This window comes from Amphiura filiformis, chromosome 8 (genome assembly GCF_039555335.1).
Source record: "Amphiura filiformis chromosome 8, Afil_fr2py, whole genome shotgun sequence".
NCBI lineage: Eukaryota > Metazoa > Echinodermata > Ophiuroidea > Amphilepidida > Amphiuridae > Amphiura > Amphiura filiformis.
This window is the reverse complement of record NC_092635.1, coordinates 19,044,845-19,061,588: the sequence shown is the minus strand read 5'-3', so window position 1 is coordinate 19,061,588 and position 16,744 is coordinate 19,044,845. Positions and strand designations below refer to the sequence as shown.

The 16,744-nt window shown below is 36.8% G+C and overlaps 1 protein-coding gene across 3 annotated transcripts in view; it reads right to left on the bottom strand.

The window, feature by feature from the left end:
- LOC140158755 (fibrillin-2-like) overlaps positions 1-16,744 on the bottom strand; it is a 124,825-nt gene that overhangs the window by 67,369 nt on the left and 40,712 nt on the right. For all 3 annotated transcript variants that reach the window (XM_072181959.1, XM_072181960.1, XM_072181961.1), the window contains 6 exons: positions 12,709-12,804; positions 8,626-8,823; positions 6,784-6,909; positions 3,892-4,533; positions 2,936-3,079; positions 1,842-2,027 (listed from right to left, as the gene is read on the bottom strand). In XM_072181959.1, the coding sequence (XP_072038060.1) occupies positions 1,842-2,027; positions 2,936-3,079; positions 3,892-4,533; positions 6,784-6,909; positions 8,626-8,823; positions 12,709-12,804 (1,392 nt within the window). The remainder of the gene's footprint in view (positions 1-1,841; positions 2,028-2,935; positions 3,080-3,891; positions 4,534-6,783; positions 6,910-8,625; positions 8,824-12,708; positions 12,805-16,744) is intronic.

The following is a 16,744-nucleotide window of genomic DNA, read 5'->3' as shown; positions in this document are numbered from 1 at the left end:
AGTTAACCCAAATTCCTCGTAAGCTACGGGGCCCTCCAGGGAATTTCCTCAGCCCCTTTACACACATGCAAGTGTGGCCCAACTTCTCTTTTCGCATAAGTTCACCCAAATTTAAAGAAGTTAACAGCAATGTATTAACCGGCAAGCTACAGAACCCTTTTTAAAGGGATTTCCTGAACACCTAGATCTGTAGACCCAAATGTGGCCTAACCTCTCCAAGAGAAGTTAAAATGTGCACTTATTGAATCCTCTCCCTTGGTCAGCTTAACCGCCCTCTTCCTGGTAATTTGCCCATGCCCAGAAGCTACCATTAAAACGCAGACTGCAATACCTTTTAGGTCTATGTTCCTCTATACCCTGTACGATATGGATACCTTCCCAGCCAAATTGAATGCTCCCTGTTGACTGTCCACAAAGGTATTGAATACTGGGATATGACCTAAGTTTTGGGTGTGGTGGGTGGGAAAATTTTCTTCACATTGGAGACACAACCTTCTCCTTCCATGACAGATAAAAATGTGCCTAATCCCTGAACCACTGGCAGTGTCAGAAGGTTATTAACCACTTCCCATTGGCTACTTCCAACAATAGACCTTAAACCTCATTGGTCCTTATATAAAGCCAATACTAGGCAACCAATCAATAAATCAATCATACTGATTTGTCCAAGCACAAGCTATGAACCAGGGTTAGACTCTTTCACAGGAGGTAAATTTGTTTATTGTATAAATACAATAAACTTTATTAAAGTAAATTCTTTAAAAAAGTTTCCAAATTTAGGATCAGTATTTTTTTGTAAAGTAAAAAACATTTTTTCCAGATTTTCAAGATTAGGATCAGTCTGGTGAGGAAATGCAACAAAAATGGGGTCTTATGTGACTGCTACTTAGAGGTTAATAACTGCGCATCGGTTATTTGGAGGCATTGTGAAAAATCTAAACATTTTGCCTTTGGAACCGAGGAATATCCCGAGGCGTAGCCCGAGGATATTCGAGGTCCAAAGCAAAATGTTTAGATTTTCACAATGCCCCTATATTACTAATGCAAAGTTATTAACCTCATTCATAACCGTCACTTTAATCTCTTCACCTTACAAAATAACACAAAAATTTGCTCAAAAGTTTATAAAAATAGATGATTTTGACATCTTCCCTTGCCAAAAATCGATCAGGCTAAAACAGAACGACCAATAACAAAAAGTGCGTATCACAATCTGTGCAAATATGGTAGTAGCATAATCCAAATCGGCAGCCAGCGCAGCAGCGCCAGTTTGTTGGACGCACAATACCGCGCACGCAGAAGTCAATTGTGCGACATTGGAACAATTACGCATTTTGCGGTCAATTGTGAGATATTAATGACCTCGATTTGCGTTGGCGTTTTCGCAAATAATAAAATATGATTGGATCGCACGCATCGCGTTTATTAATGAGGTTATGAATATTGCATAATTTGACAAGGCCATCTTAATTTAATTAATAGGTCATCTCAAAGCCCTTCCCAAGTTAAAAACCTAATGCAGAATGCAGTTGTTGTTTTTTGCTGGTTTTTTTACTTTCATTTTTTTTTATCTTTGGGACAAGCTTTTGGACAAGAATAGACCACCTTTTCATCTCTCAATGAGGTTTCACTGTGGTCAAGATGAAGAATTTTATTGAGATTTACCATTTAGGCTATTTTGACGTCTGGCGATGTCAGACGTAAGATTTTTGTGAGGTGGATTTGGAAAAAAAATAACACAGCGGAAAAAAAACTGAATAACGTGCAAAAAGCACAGGGCTTTGAGACAAACTATTAAATTAAGATGGCAGGCCTAATATGACATTTTGTAATTTACTTACCGACACATCCATTATTGGCAGACTGTCTGAAACCACGATTACATAGACATCTATAGCTGTTCTCTCCAATAGCTTCACATATTCCATTAGTACAAATAGTGGGGTTTAGAGTACAGAAGTTGTCTGGTTGACCTGGAGGAGATGTTGGACGTGGACCAGGAGGGATCACTGGCGTAGTGCACAGATCTAAGCAAAGAGTTGAAAAAAACCTAGATATTAGTCAAACAAATTATTTGTTTTCTGTAAGGTACATACATTTCATTTTGGGGAGCAACTTTATCGCATTTCATTTTTCTGCCATTTTCATGCATAATTAAATGCCTAAGAAAAATATACTCCAAATATTTTTCTCATATAGCAAGATGTAAAATGAAGGCATTTCAGGTGTACTTGCAAAGGCTTATGGGATTTACTGAAAAGGTCAATTGATATCATCAGCACTAACATGGTATTGCAACCACCATTGTAACCTGCATTTGAAAATGATCTCACCAACTGGGTAAGTTGCCATATATCAAGTGTAAAGTGGAAACAGGTTGATTCAGATTTCATTCTAATCATCTAGCCTACAATTCCTTTTCAATCTAAATCAAGCTCCATAGACCCTTCATTTTGAGCATAACATTCATGGGCTATTCCAGCTGAGCTTCATACAAGTACACTCCTATGGAAGACATGACCTTAATCTTCCACTCAGGGATTGTGTATTTTAAGTGGGGTTACCTGAATGGGTGACACCATTTGAAATCTAAACCCCCTGTGTAGGAGATGAAGGTCATATCTTCCATAGGGTTTATGGATTTTAGCTGGAATAGCCCAATACAGACCCATTCCCACAAAGTCAGGAACACTAAACTGGTTCAGGGGCTAATGGAAGTAACCCAATGAGAACTACCTGCCGATTGGCCAAAATGAATATTCTGTCCAATTTTGAACCAATCAAGGAGGGTATTAATATGATCATCTGTAAATGCAAGTTTGACCATAAATAGTTTAAAGTCTAGTCACAATTGGCGATTGAAATGAGCATTTCAAGTTATCAACCAATCAGAAATGCTGTTGGATGACTTGTAGTGTCCAGGGAGTTAACTTACCATCTGTGGCTACACAAGGTAGACAGGTGTCTCTGGAATTTCCCCATCCAGCTGCTTTGACCACACAGCAACATGAATGCAATGACATCTTGGAAGCCAAATGAAGACCACAATTTGGTTGAGCATATCGAATGAAACATTGGCCTACAACAGAAACATATAACATATACCATAAGACATATGAGTACAACACAAAATACAACATAGCACCATAGTCATTTTGGTAGACAACTAGCGACCACCTTCCAGTTGAACATGACACATCAGTGACGTAGCGAGAGTCATCCGATGGGGAGAGGGAGCACTGACACTGATGATTGGGGCATGGGGTGAGTAAGAAATTAAATGACCTCATCAAAAAACACTGCAAATTTGAGCACATAATCTACTGTGTGACGTTTGAAGTGCCTATGATTGCCTTAAATGCCTACATGCACCGTACAAAAGCAGTCCTGGAGGGTATTCACATAATACAAGGTGCCCCATAAAAAGGATACATGTAATAAAATAATCCGCATTTTGCGATGATACAACAAAACACTGTCATTTTATCTGATATTATTTATTCATCCTACTTGCAATTGTATACCAAGTTTCAACTTTGTACCTTAAGCATAACTTAACTTATGAGCACAGATGACATGGGTGTCAGGAGTGACTAATCATCAGACTATCGAACATCAAAAGTTGAACCCAAGCACATCTTTGTTTTCTTATTTTTCCTTATGTTCTTTTTATTTTTCTCTTATTTTTGTTTGTTTCATGGTTGAACTTATTGCACAAAAGAACCCTATTGATAAATTAAATATTGCTCATCTTAGAGCTTCTTGACTCTTTCTTGATGGTAAAAAAATAAAGGAAGAGGAAGATGGTCATTAGAGAGGAACACTTTGTTGGCCGCCATCTTTGTATGACATTTGATTTTGGTTTAATATCTATTAATTAAGTCACCTTACCCTCTTCTGGGTTCAACTGGCCTGGTATTTTAGGCGTTGGGTCTGGGCCGCCAGGAATTTGCCCCGGAATTTGCGGAACACACTTCACTCCATCCCAGATTGTTCCCTGTGTACAGGGTGATGGCTTGCACTGCTGTGTGAATTGATCATAGTAGAAGCCTTCTCCACATTTATCTGGAAATGGATTCAGTTGCCCAGGTCCCTTTGGTGTTGGTCCAACTCCAGGTTGAATAAGACACACCTGATCGACTAATTGATAACCTACAGGGCAGCCTTCCTTTGGCTGTGGTAGCTGTGTACATCTGTTAACGTTACTGTCATAATAAAACCCATCTTGACATGGGTTGGTACCGGCAGGACTATCCCATATACAACCCACTCCATTGTAGGTGAAGCCATCAGGACAAAATATAGGCTGGATGACTTGCGGAAGACATGTATCTCCGGAAGCCACATATCCGTCAGGACATATTACAGGTACCACAGGTCCTGGTCCTGGTCCTGGTCCTGGTCCCTGACCAAAGGTGCATCTTATGCCATCAAAATGATATCCAGCAGGACAACCGCAGGTGAAACTGCCTTCATTGTTAAGGCAGGTACCTCCTTGACACAGATTTTGTATTGTACGGCATTCATTCACATCTGCAAAAACAAAAGGTCCAAGTGCATGTTACTTTGTTGCAGTTGGCTTTATTTCCTCTTCATTTTTCCCCTAACAATTCCACTTTGACTCATTATGAGAAAATCGCCTTTTGGACTGAGTAAGTTTTGCAATACACAATATCCAGCGCGAAAAGCTTGTGACACATTGTTTATTTCAGGCATCCCGCTACCCTAATTTAATGTTGAATGCTGAAAAATAGTGAAAGGTGGTTGCACTTAATATCTGCTCCAACATTGTTTCCAGGGGAGGGGAGGGACGGGGAGTAAGCAAGCAATTACATAACATGAGAAATGAAACATATCATGTATTTTCAGCCTAGTGTTCAAATCACAGAAATTTGGTCTTCAAACATCAAGTGTCCCAACAATTTTTGCATAAGATTGCAGCTGTAACGCAATACCAGGGTGTGAGGACTGATTAAGTTTAGGAAAAGTAAAGCAGATTCACTTGGCGATAGGGACAGAGTATAAAAGTTTTGAAAAATGTGATAAATTTATGTGTAAATATTCACTATTATCATGGGTGCTATATGCTTGGTTTGATTTTGACCAAAAGTGGACTGAGTTGAATTTTGGACCACTCTTCAATTGTTTTTCAAAGAAAATGTCCTTAAATTGAACCAGCACTGGTTGGCTGAGTGAAACCTAAAACTTGGTAGTAAAGAAGTGGAGTTATATTTTTCACTTCTGACTAACTTAGCAACCATTTGGATTGTATATATTTCAGATTTGAAACATATTTTGCCCCAAATATTGGCTTATTTCCTCTTCATTTTTTCCCTAACAATTCCACTTTGACTCATTGAGAAAATCGCCCTTTTCACTGAGTAAGTTTTGCAATACACAATCCTGCATGAAAAGCTTGTGACACTTTGTTTATTTCAGGCATCCCGCTACCCTAATTTAATGTTGAATGCTGAAAAATAGTGAAAGGTGTTTGCACTTAATATCTGCTCCAACATTGTTTCCAGGGGAGGGACAGGGAGTAAGCAAGCAATTACATAACATGAGAAATGAAACATATCGTGTATTTTCAGCCTAGTGTTCAAATCACAGGAATTTGGTCTTCAAACATCAAGTGTCCCAACAATTTTTGCATAAGATTGCAGCTGTAACACAATACCAGGGTGTGAGGACTGATTAAGTTTTGGTAAAATAAAGCAGATTCACTTGGCTGGTGATAGGGAAAATGTCCTTAAATTGAACCAGCGCTGGTTGGCTGGATGAAACCTAAAACTTAGTAGTAAAGAAGTGGAGTTATATTTTTCACTTCTGACTAACTTTGCAACCGTTTGGATTGTATATATTTCAGATTTGAAACATATTTTGCCCCAAATATTGACACATAAATTTTCAAAGAATGAGAAAAAAATTGAAACCACAACTTGCATCTAGGTTGTTGGTCTACCCTAAGAAACAAGGTGTTATTTGTCAGCCTAATATCAACATAACTTTTTCTTTCTTTTCCCCACAGATTTATATTGTTGGCAGAGTGCTACACTATCGTAAGTGCAGTAGAATGTTATAGCTGCCTTTTGTAAAACACCTATTGTTTGCAGCACAATCCCCTCATTAAAAACTGTTGATGTTCTGTATTACTTGCCTGATGGCCACTATATAAGCTAACCCAAGATATCACCTTCACATGTAGTTGGGTGTTATTCTAGTGTTATTGGTTAAAAGTAAGTAAATTTATTGAAATGTTGCAAATGGCAGCTATTACATTCTACTGCACTTAGAATAGTGTAGCACTCTGCCAACGATATAGCACATAAGACCATTGCACTTTACAGATGGTCAAAGACGCACCTTATAAACCATTAGCATCATTCCGGGATGCATGGGACCACATGCACTATACATGCACAAACCCTAATCAGCCTACCTATAATAACCATCGCAGCCAGAACCAGCTCCCAGAGTTTTGTAGCAGTAGATCAGTACAATTAGCAGTAAGTTCCATGCCCAGGGGAATTTCAAGCTAGGCTCTAGTCTCAGGCTGTATGCAGGCTTGAGAGTGTGTCTTTGAAAAAATATCTGTTTTTAGCTAAAAAATCTGAAATTATTTTTAAACCATACATACTTTTGTACACAATAAGTGCAGAAAAATATCTGGAAGTTGAAACAAAAATATCTGGTCTCTCACACCCCTGTCTATGTCATACCATCAAGCAATCACACACCAGAGTCTAGTCCCTTACCAATAGAGCTAACAGAGTTTCATCTTACCTTCACAAGTTTGTGTTAATGGACTCATTGCAAATCCATTTGGACATAGACATCTAAAGGAACCTACTGAATTCACACATGTACCACCTCGACAAAGGCCTGGTATGACGTGACACTCATCGGCATCTGTGGGTTTGATACAAAACAAAGTGATGTGAAATCACTACATATTACAATATTGCTTCAACTTTTGCCTTGGTTTGAGCCATCAGCGTTTGTTGGTTTCCTTAAAAGTGATGTTAGCATAGACGAACATATACAGACATTCGCCACCAGGCAATATATGTAATGTTAGCATGTAGATGACAAATATACAGACTATTCACCAATTGGCAAGACCAACATCATTTCTTAATGAGGAAGTGCGTACACAAAAATGCTACCTGCTTTCTGCACCTGTTCAAAACTTTTCAAAACACGGTCTTGCCATCTTTCAAATAAATATTTAGGCACAGAACAATAGAGCTATAAATAAAACCTGGAATAGCTGCCCCATAAACATTTTGACAATTTCTGCACTTATATTATTCACTGTCGAAGTTATATAATTATCAGATTAACTACAATAACAATAGATGAATACAATTGTTGAAAAGAACACCATGCACTACAAGTAGGTTGCACTCATCACCTGTGTATGTCTGCAATCATAGATTGAATACAATACCACTCTTTTCAAAGATACCATTGTTACAGGTGCGAGTGATTAGCATTTCTTCGACATCTATGGTTCAATGCATATAGGTACCGTGTGAACATTGTAGTGCAGGGCGATCTATTCAAAAATTGCATTCATCTATTGCTATGGTAATTAATCCTTTTACATCATCACTTCGACGGCGAATATTGTGCAATTGTTTCGGGGCGGGTCCCTGTCAACTTTTTTTTATGCAATATTATTTCTAATTTATAATATAATATTATTGTTGTATTCCTTTATAAACTGCATTTATATGTTGTATTGTCCTGTTGTTTAATATGCCTGCGGATGTTTGAGCCTGGTCATGTACCTTCTCAACCCTCCTGTCTGGCTTTTAAAAATGTATTCTTTTCAATATATCTGTTTTTATGTGTATTATGAATAAAATTGAAATGATGAAACTAACACATCTAAAAGTAAATATGACACCTGGCAACTATTGCAAATAAAACCTGGTCATAAACTCTCAATGTTGTCTACATGAAATAGTGATTATGAAAGTCCATCATTAGGTATGGGGTGATCATTTGTGTATCAAGATTTTGTCTTTTAGTAAACACAGTAAACAACATAAATGTTCAAATTAAAACAGCATTTTGTGATCCACAGCCTCATCCCCCAACTATTCTTTAAAAAAGTTGAGATTTTTATACAACTGAAAACCTCTGGCTACATAATGTTTAAGTGCCAAAATTTCTTGCAGATTAATTCGTTTAGTAAAAATATCGTCAAATTTGAATTTCGTTCTGGTATAGCAGAATGAAATTACAACACATTGTCTATGGAGCAGTGTAATACACTAAATCATGCATAACTCGCAAATGCAAAATCGGAATCAATTGAAATTTTGGGAGTAAGCTTTTTTTTGTGGATATCTACTGAAAAATGTCATAAAAAGATGCTAGGATCACGAAATCCTCCTTTAAGTGGTCCTGTTCACTTTTTCTCATAATCAAAATCTCTAAAAGGAATTTTATACTACTGTATAGTAATGTAGTACATGTAGTAATGTGAAGCCTTTCGGTGAATGCAGGGGGTAGAGGGGTACTGAACTCCCTAAAATCTGCAAAATCATGCAAAATCACCCAATTTTGGCCTCCCTGCACACCCCTCAAGACTACCTGTGTTCTTCTATGCCTTACCTATACAATCGCCAGTTCTAGCATCAATGATGAATCCTCTATCGCAAGGTGACTGCAGTGTCAGACATGACTCGCATGGATTGCCCCATCCCGAACCAATAGTTGCGCAACATAGTGCTTTTGTGCAGCGAAGGCCAGTTATGGTACCAGAGCATATACCAGCATCTTCTTGAGTGTAACATGGACCTGTTCTGTAGTCTACAAAGAATGAAGGGGAAATAATTTGATGTTCAACATGTTACTTATCTTGGTGTTTGAAACTGAAAAGTACATACATGTAACACGGGACATGATGCATCATTTACTGCTTCTACTTTAAATTTACTTCTATTTTAAATTTACTTGTGCTGTTAGTACATATTTTAATGCTAATCTCCCCTTCCTTACTTTTTGACCCCTTAAAACACAGTAAACATCCCATTTTACTGCTTAGGACAACATAGCCACTGCCTCTATCTTGTCTTATATATTAGATTATTATAACGCTCTTTAAACACTGAAGGTTGGTCAAAATGCAGTAACTAAAACAACACAACACCAGACAAAAAGATAACAAACTAACAAATACTGTAACATGAACTCTCCCTTGTATTAGTATAGGTAATAGGTAGTGTAGTTTACCTGTGAAGGCTTTAAAGGTAGGCTTGCATTACCCTGCAAGTTAAATTCATTAATCACTTAGCTTGCATTATGCATCATTCAGTCATTTTTGAAAGCAAAAAACAAGAACACTATATAGTTTTGTCAATATACTTAAATGGGCCGATGGGTCCCAAACTTTTTAAAAATTTTCACTTGGTGATACAATACCTTGTACTTAGAATGTAAACATTTGCCACTTTTCAAGTACTCTTTTCCATGAGGTGTTTTCTTTTATCTTTATCATTTGTCAGTGCAGCAACACACCAACATCATAACCATCATTAGCACAGCAGCACCATCACTGCCACCACCATCAGTGTTTACTCAGAGGCCGTATGTCTCAATTTTGGCCCAGTGAAAATTATTTTTGGCCCACACAAATTTGTAATGCTGTATTACAATTAGTCAATTTGGGGAATTACTGAGCCAAAATTGGGCCAATTTGGGAAGAAAATGTTTCATTTGGCGCACCCAATTTCCAGAGAGAGTAAACACTGACCACCATGCACCACTATTTGAAAACATTTTTTTTAAATATACTTGTTTTTATTGTAATAGTTCATGATTAACTTTAGCAATGAAAGAGGATTTAACCAAGAAAGAAGGTTTGAGCATAATGTTGTGAAGGATATTGCAATTTCCCCCTGCAATTTTAAAGATGTTTAATCCTTTTCACATTTTTCAATTATTTTTTCATTGAATCTAAAAATATCTTTACCAAAAGGGGATTCGCTACATGTATAAAATACCCTTTGTACCATACTCTGAATTTTGGAGTTTTAGATTAGGATTCTCTAACCCAAAAGCCTAATCCTAGTCTTTGAGGTGGTGGCATGGCAGTGATTCTAGTCTTGCCCAGGTGTTGACCCTGTCCCAATGTCATTACCATTGATCAGATAAACAAGTCTATAGAACCACTCCATGTAGACATAATGTAAGCAATCAGTTATAATAATGTCCGGTTGGATAGTTGATCCAATGCTATTCCCACTAAAACAAAATTTGGTGAGAGTAAATGTAAAGTTCGATGACTCGAGGTCTAAATCAACTTTAATTTTGGTATTATATTTTTAAGGCACTTAAATATCTCTTTTTTTTCTCATGTATCTTTTTGTTTAAAAGCAAAATTAAATGAATAAATCCTATGAAAATCAATCTATAATTTTCAAAATTACAATTTTCATATCTGATGGACTCTGCACTGATTTGACAATAAATATTTCTGATTTGAATTTTGCTTTTAAGGCCATAGTAAGGAAACAAACTTGTGTTAGCCTGATATGTGAATTTTTGCCACATTCTACTGTATGTGTAAAAAGTGGACCTGTTGGTGGACTTTGGTGGATGTTTGTTTGTTTGTTTTTTATTAGGCAATATCATTAGAATACAAAAACAAATTATAGAGACAGAAAAATCATTACAAAGTACATCAATGTGACAAATTATTTAAAGCTTAAATTAATCAGCCACAAAGCCATTTAGGAACAAGGCACACGGACAAAAAAATGACAAGCCGGGATAACCCATTAAGCCCGCAGAAAAGGCAAGCTTATTTCCGATGGGGTCCCAAGAAAAGATGAGAGAACAACTGGGAAACCACTGCACTCTATGCACCCCCCCCACACACACACACACCCCTACCCGGTCCCACATACAGAGTGAGGGCACCCACACATTAGGTGTGAAATCTGTACTTTCATGTCGAGACATTCACACTACCCACATTAAAAGTGAGAAAAGTTTATAAGAGTGTTTTTCATACAGCGTGAGCTCTGCCTATGTAAAAGAAACCTCTCTTTGCAAACGCTATCCTTGCTTCAACCTCGCTTTTACAGCACACCTTTGTCATGTGTTTAAGCACATCCTTGATATGAACCTGAGACGAACACCATGACACAGAGGCCATCCAGAGAGAGAGCAAAGTGAAGAGAAAGGATAATTGAAATAAGGGGATTATTATTATGATCACTAATTCTAGGCCAACCATCAAACTTGAAACAGGTCAATGCCATTAACACAGATTGCCTTCTTGGTAAATAAATCAAATTACAATTTTCAGAGATGAAAGTAAACACTGGTAGAAATGCCCAAAACTGCTTCAACATTGCCTGAAAATTTCCCTATACTTTTGTACAGGGATGGTCCAAGCAGAATGCCTGAAATCAGGCCATAGACTCTGATCAGGCAAATGTATGAAAATTCTTTTCACACAACATTTTGGTGACATAACCAGGCTGAGTCAAATCATAGACCCTACATGTAGAATCCTGACAAGCTTCCTGACACAGATAAAGGTCATAATAGGTCTTGTGACTTCTGTATAAATACTGATTATAAATCCACAAGGTAAAATACCGATAACAGTTGGTTCAATTATAACATCTTTTATACATGAAGTTGCAGAGGCAGAGGCCAAAACTGTAGTTGAACTTTATGTTAATGTATCTAGGGCTTAGATGTTGACTGCCATTTCACCAGGGTGAACAAACATTAATGTAGCTAGTTTCATGACAAAGCTTGCCATTCCTTCCTATCTGTATAAACAAAAAGTATGAGAAGTGGGCCAAAATGACATGTTCTTAAGCAAAAAAGATACCATGTCTCAAAGCTGCTGCGTGCATTTGTCTCTGAGAAATTAGTCAATGTATTTGTTTTCGTTTCACTAAATTTTTTGTTTACAAAATATTGGTAAAAATTGTTTTAAAAGCATTTGATGGAAAAATTGTGTGATTAACACCCTTTATGTTTGTGAAAATATTTCATTATGTGCATCAGGTAAATTTTGAAAGTTGCGAGCATGTGAAGCTTATTTTGACTGTATTTCAGTCAGGAGAGGGGGCACATTCTGTGTTGAATTTCAAAATCTTTGTAAGCTTTGAGACATACTTTTGTTTTTGATCCTTTAGAGGTACAATATTTTTAACTTCTCTCTTGTTTCCTGATGAAACTAATTTATTTTGTTCATAGATCTTTAACAATATTTTTCGTTGTTCCCAAAGTTACCCCTATTGTGTTGTGAGAGTTTTCAAAGTGCTTAATGATTTTGAAAGTAAAGGCAAATTCAGAATAAATATATAAAATTATGTTTTATAAAAGTCAAATTTCTCACTACCCTACTGCCCTCCAGTTGACTTTAAGGGCTCTGCAATAATATCATTATGAGCCCCTACCCACCCACCATCAATACTTTTACTCTCCCCAATTGTTATTGCACAGCCCTTATGTCACATCATGATGTAAATAAATATATGAAAATTTCAATGGCATATTTTTTAAAAGGTCTATGAAGTTGACAAAGAAAGTACATAAGCCATACAATGGCAAAATTACACTAGAATACTAAGCTAAAAGAAAGCATGATAATGGTATCACCATTGTAAGATGCAGCATATTGCTGCAAGAGGATGTTATTCAATCTGAGGTGAAGGGCATACACAGTACCTGTTTCACATCTAGCTCCCATAAATCCATAAGGACATGAGCATCTGTTTCCACCAAGACATCGGCCTCCATTGGCACAATCAGGATTACACACAGCTGTCAGATACATCAACAATAAACAAAAATATCACTTGGTTTAGTATACCCCATCAAAGCTTGCATCATTGCCCCTAGCTACCCAATATGACTATCAAAAAAGTTCACTGTTGGTACAAATAATACACATACATACAAAATAAATCTCTAAGTTAAAGGCGGATAGTCCAATTTCAATACATCATACATGTTATTTCAACCTTGGTAAAATGACTTTGAACTTCACCTACCCACCAGTTTCATCCTAGATTTGGGCTATTCCAGTTGAAATCCATACACCCCCTATGGAAGACATGATCTTAATGTTCCACACAGGGGGTGTAGATTTCAAATGCAGTCTCCATTTTAGGTAACCCCATTTTAAATTTACACTCTGTGCGGAAGATTAAGATTGTATCTTCCATTGGGGGTGTATGGATTTTATCTGGAATAGATCATTTCATTCCCTATGATATGACTGAGTGCCCAAAATATGTATTTGAAGGTTCCATAGAACATGTAAAAATGTAGAATAGATACTGTGTGAATAATATCAATAAGTGGGTTAGGCCATGGAGAAATAATTGTTTGGTTATGGTTCTCTGTTGCTTGAAAGTATGGTTGGACGCTCGGTTGCAAAGATATGAAATTAATTTTCTTGATTTATTTTGCATGATAAAACAATACTTGCACTACATCATAGGTCGCCATCATACTGAATATCTTAGTTACTGGTTCACGCTTGCTTTGCTCACCTGTTAACAGCCCCCTGACTATGTGTTGTGATCATTTTGATAATGGTTCCAAACACAGATAGCATGAACCAGTTGACCTGGCAATGATTAATTTTGATGTCACACTATGACAGTGAATACAAAAGACCTGAAAACACTATCACTGCCTGGGACACTGTCAGTGTGCCATCAATTGACAAAATTGTGCCATACAAAATTTCTTCCAGGGAAAATAATGACAAAAAAATGATGGGGAGGTCAGTCAATTTTACAATGTGGATGTGAAAATTTGTAGCTTTTTGGAATACCTACACTTATTATGAACAGAATCTCTACGGACATGCTTTTTTTCACCCAGACCCTTCAAAATATTCTGGGTTAGAGGGTATGGGCTACTCTCAGTGGTGGTGACCATCAGCGGTGGTCCGCCAGTTGTTGAGGAACCCTAACCAAACAACTATTGGGCAATTCCAGTTGAAATGCATACACCCCTATGGAAGACATGACCTTAATCTCCCACACAGGGGGTGTAAGTTTTCAAATGGAGTCGACCATTCAAGTGACCCAATTTGGAATTCACATTCCTTGTTTTTTGGGATTTGGGACCAAAAATGAGCATTTTGGCCCAAATTTGACCTCACAGATGAACTTATCAAGTCTTTGCCATTCTAAATATGTATACTTTTATATACTTTACACCAACAATTTAGCAGTTTTTATGAGGCCTGAAAGTTTCCATAATTCCAGGGTTCAAACCAACCTTAAGGTCATGTCTTCCCATAGTGGCTGTATGTATTTCAACTGGAATTTCCCATTTTTTCCACGGCCTTAACCCACTTTCAACCAAAGCAAGTACTCAATAAAAGCCCTAAAATGTCTTTCAGCATACTTGGGTATTTAATTGGCTTGATGATGTTGTTGATCCACAATCTGTGGTTGATCAGACCAATGCCACCAACACAAAAGTTTGTACCTAATGCATGTCCTTCAATTTTTAAAAGACCCTTCTGCAATATTTTTTATCAAATTTCCCCCCTTGTGCGAAATCGAGTACAAAAAATTTATGAGGAAAATACCCCATTTTTAACCAAGTATCCCAGAGATAGTCATTCTACATTTTTGTAGAATGACTAGAAAATACATCTCTTTTTAACTAATATGGACATACAGCACTAACTCAGTAAAATAATGTGAATGTGTAGAAAGAAACATGAATGTAGGTTGCAGTGTCAGACTGATGTTGAGATATCAGGGAATCCCAGCCTGGGAATACTCAATGCATTATGTAAAACTGAATTAAATACCCCCTATTTTCATCATTTTAAGATCTGCACACTGACATTCCAAAAAATGCCAATTTTCCTGTGATATTTAGAACATGCATTGGTTAACCACTTTTATGTTAAGTGGGGGTAAGTATTAGACAATCCTCCTTTAAGTTTGCTGACTTTACTCTGAGGATAATGAAAACCTCCTTCAATTTCAACACATGTGAAAAAATAATATTCAGGACTGCATTTACATCTTCAAAGCCACAAAAGTGATTAGTTACCACCTACTCATTCACAAAAAGTGTATTTTGTGAGAACAAATCAGGGATAACAATTTCAATCCTTTTATAGTCAACATGAATTCTATAATGATGTTGTTGGTAAAATTTGGTGAAGTTTACTGAAATGTAGTCCTAGGTTTGCTTATCTTTCTTTGTTACCTGCAATGCTTCATGGTGACAACATGACTTACGCGCATGCCTGAGGATATCAGGCAATAGGTGTGTTACGTACAGTATGCACATTGCAGTTGAGGAGTATGCAGATAATACCTACAAAATTACATGTCTGTGAAGCGTGAATATAGCGCATACAGATTTTTATCCAAATTGGTGTTTGACCAATGAGATTACAGAATTCATGTTCACCGAGGAATACAAGTCCATACAGGCTGTATCAAAATTATTGGTACCCGACAGCTTCCACTGATTATTAACAAGACTGTCATATCAAAACATAGGTTTAAAATGGTCATAAAAATCAATTGTGACTATTTCAAGAGGATCCAATGTTAGATTTGGGAGATGCAGGCTTTTCAATAAACATTATAACTGATGGGTACCACTCATTTTGATACAGCCTGTACATAGATATGTTAGCGTAAGAGGACCTTATCTAAAATAGCTGCCCTATAGACATTTGACAATCTCTGCATTCTATATTGCACACATATTGCACCTGGCAGCTATTGCAGATGGGACATGAGCTAACCCTCATACTGTCATAGACAATAAATGTTGCATTGATACCAATTGCAGATGACTTTAATAAGTTGTATATTGATCAATAAAATCAGTTACAATCTACCATCAATGCTTCCTATTTATATAGGCAGCCCACAACAACTGCTGTAACACCCAAAGTGAACATTTTCATGGAGCATGAATTTTCATACTCAGCGCAGCTACCACAAATATAAAAACATGTGAATCTGTTCTTTTATAGATCTCTACAAGAAAACTCAAAAGCATGAATAAAAAAAAAACAAGCAAATCAAAATTGATTGGAATTGAAAATCAAACTCTTCAGATTGACCCAGAGTGAAAGGAGTACAAGAGATTTGGGGGATTTGTCAACAGTTACTTATCACTGTACTCAAATGACATACTAGTACCCTCCTCTTTTGCAAGTTCCAGAAATTCCCAGGGGGAAGGGGCACTCAAGTTATCTGAAAATGGACCAATTACTCTACCAATTTTTCAAGAAATTTGGATCCATGGATATACCAAAAGTCAATAGTTTTGATCAAATCTAACACAGTATTTACCTCTTTTCCATAAGTTGTTGGTAAATTTCAAAAAACACGGCTACAACCACTACAGTCAGGCAAAATTGGGCTATTTCCAAAAACAATTGCAAAAATACCAAAATTGGCCTGTAAAAAAAGGGTCATTGATATACTGAAAGGCCATAGGAAGACAATCCATATTTTGCAGCACATCCTCCTTATGTCCCCACCCAGGCAAAAGTATGCAGAAGAGCTTTTGTTTTCTTCAACATAAACCCTACTCGTAGTAATACTCTAGAATTTGATTAAAAAAACAATTTTAAGGTTAAAAACAAAGCAATATTTGATACTCGAAAGATAATGAAACAAAATATTTTTCCTTAAATACAACCAAATGTATACCCCTTTCAAACATTTACATATTTTAAAAAGGCTTACATGATGATTGT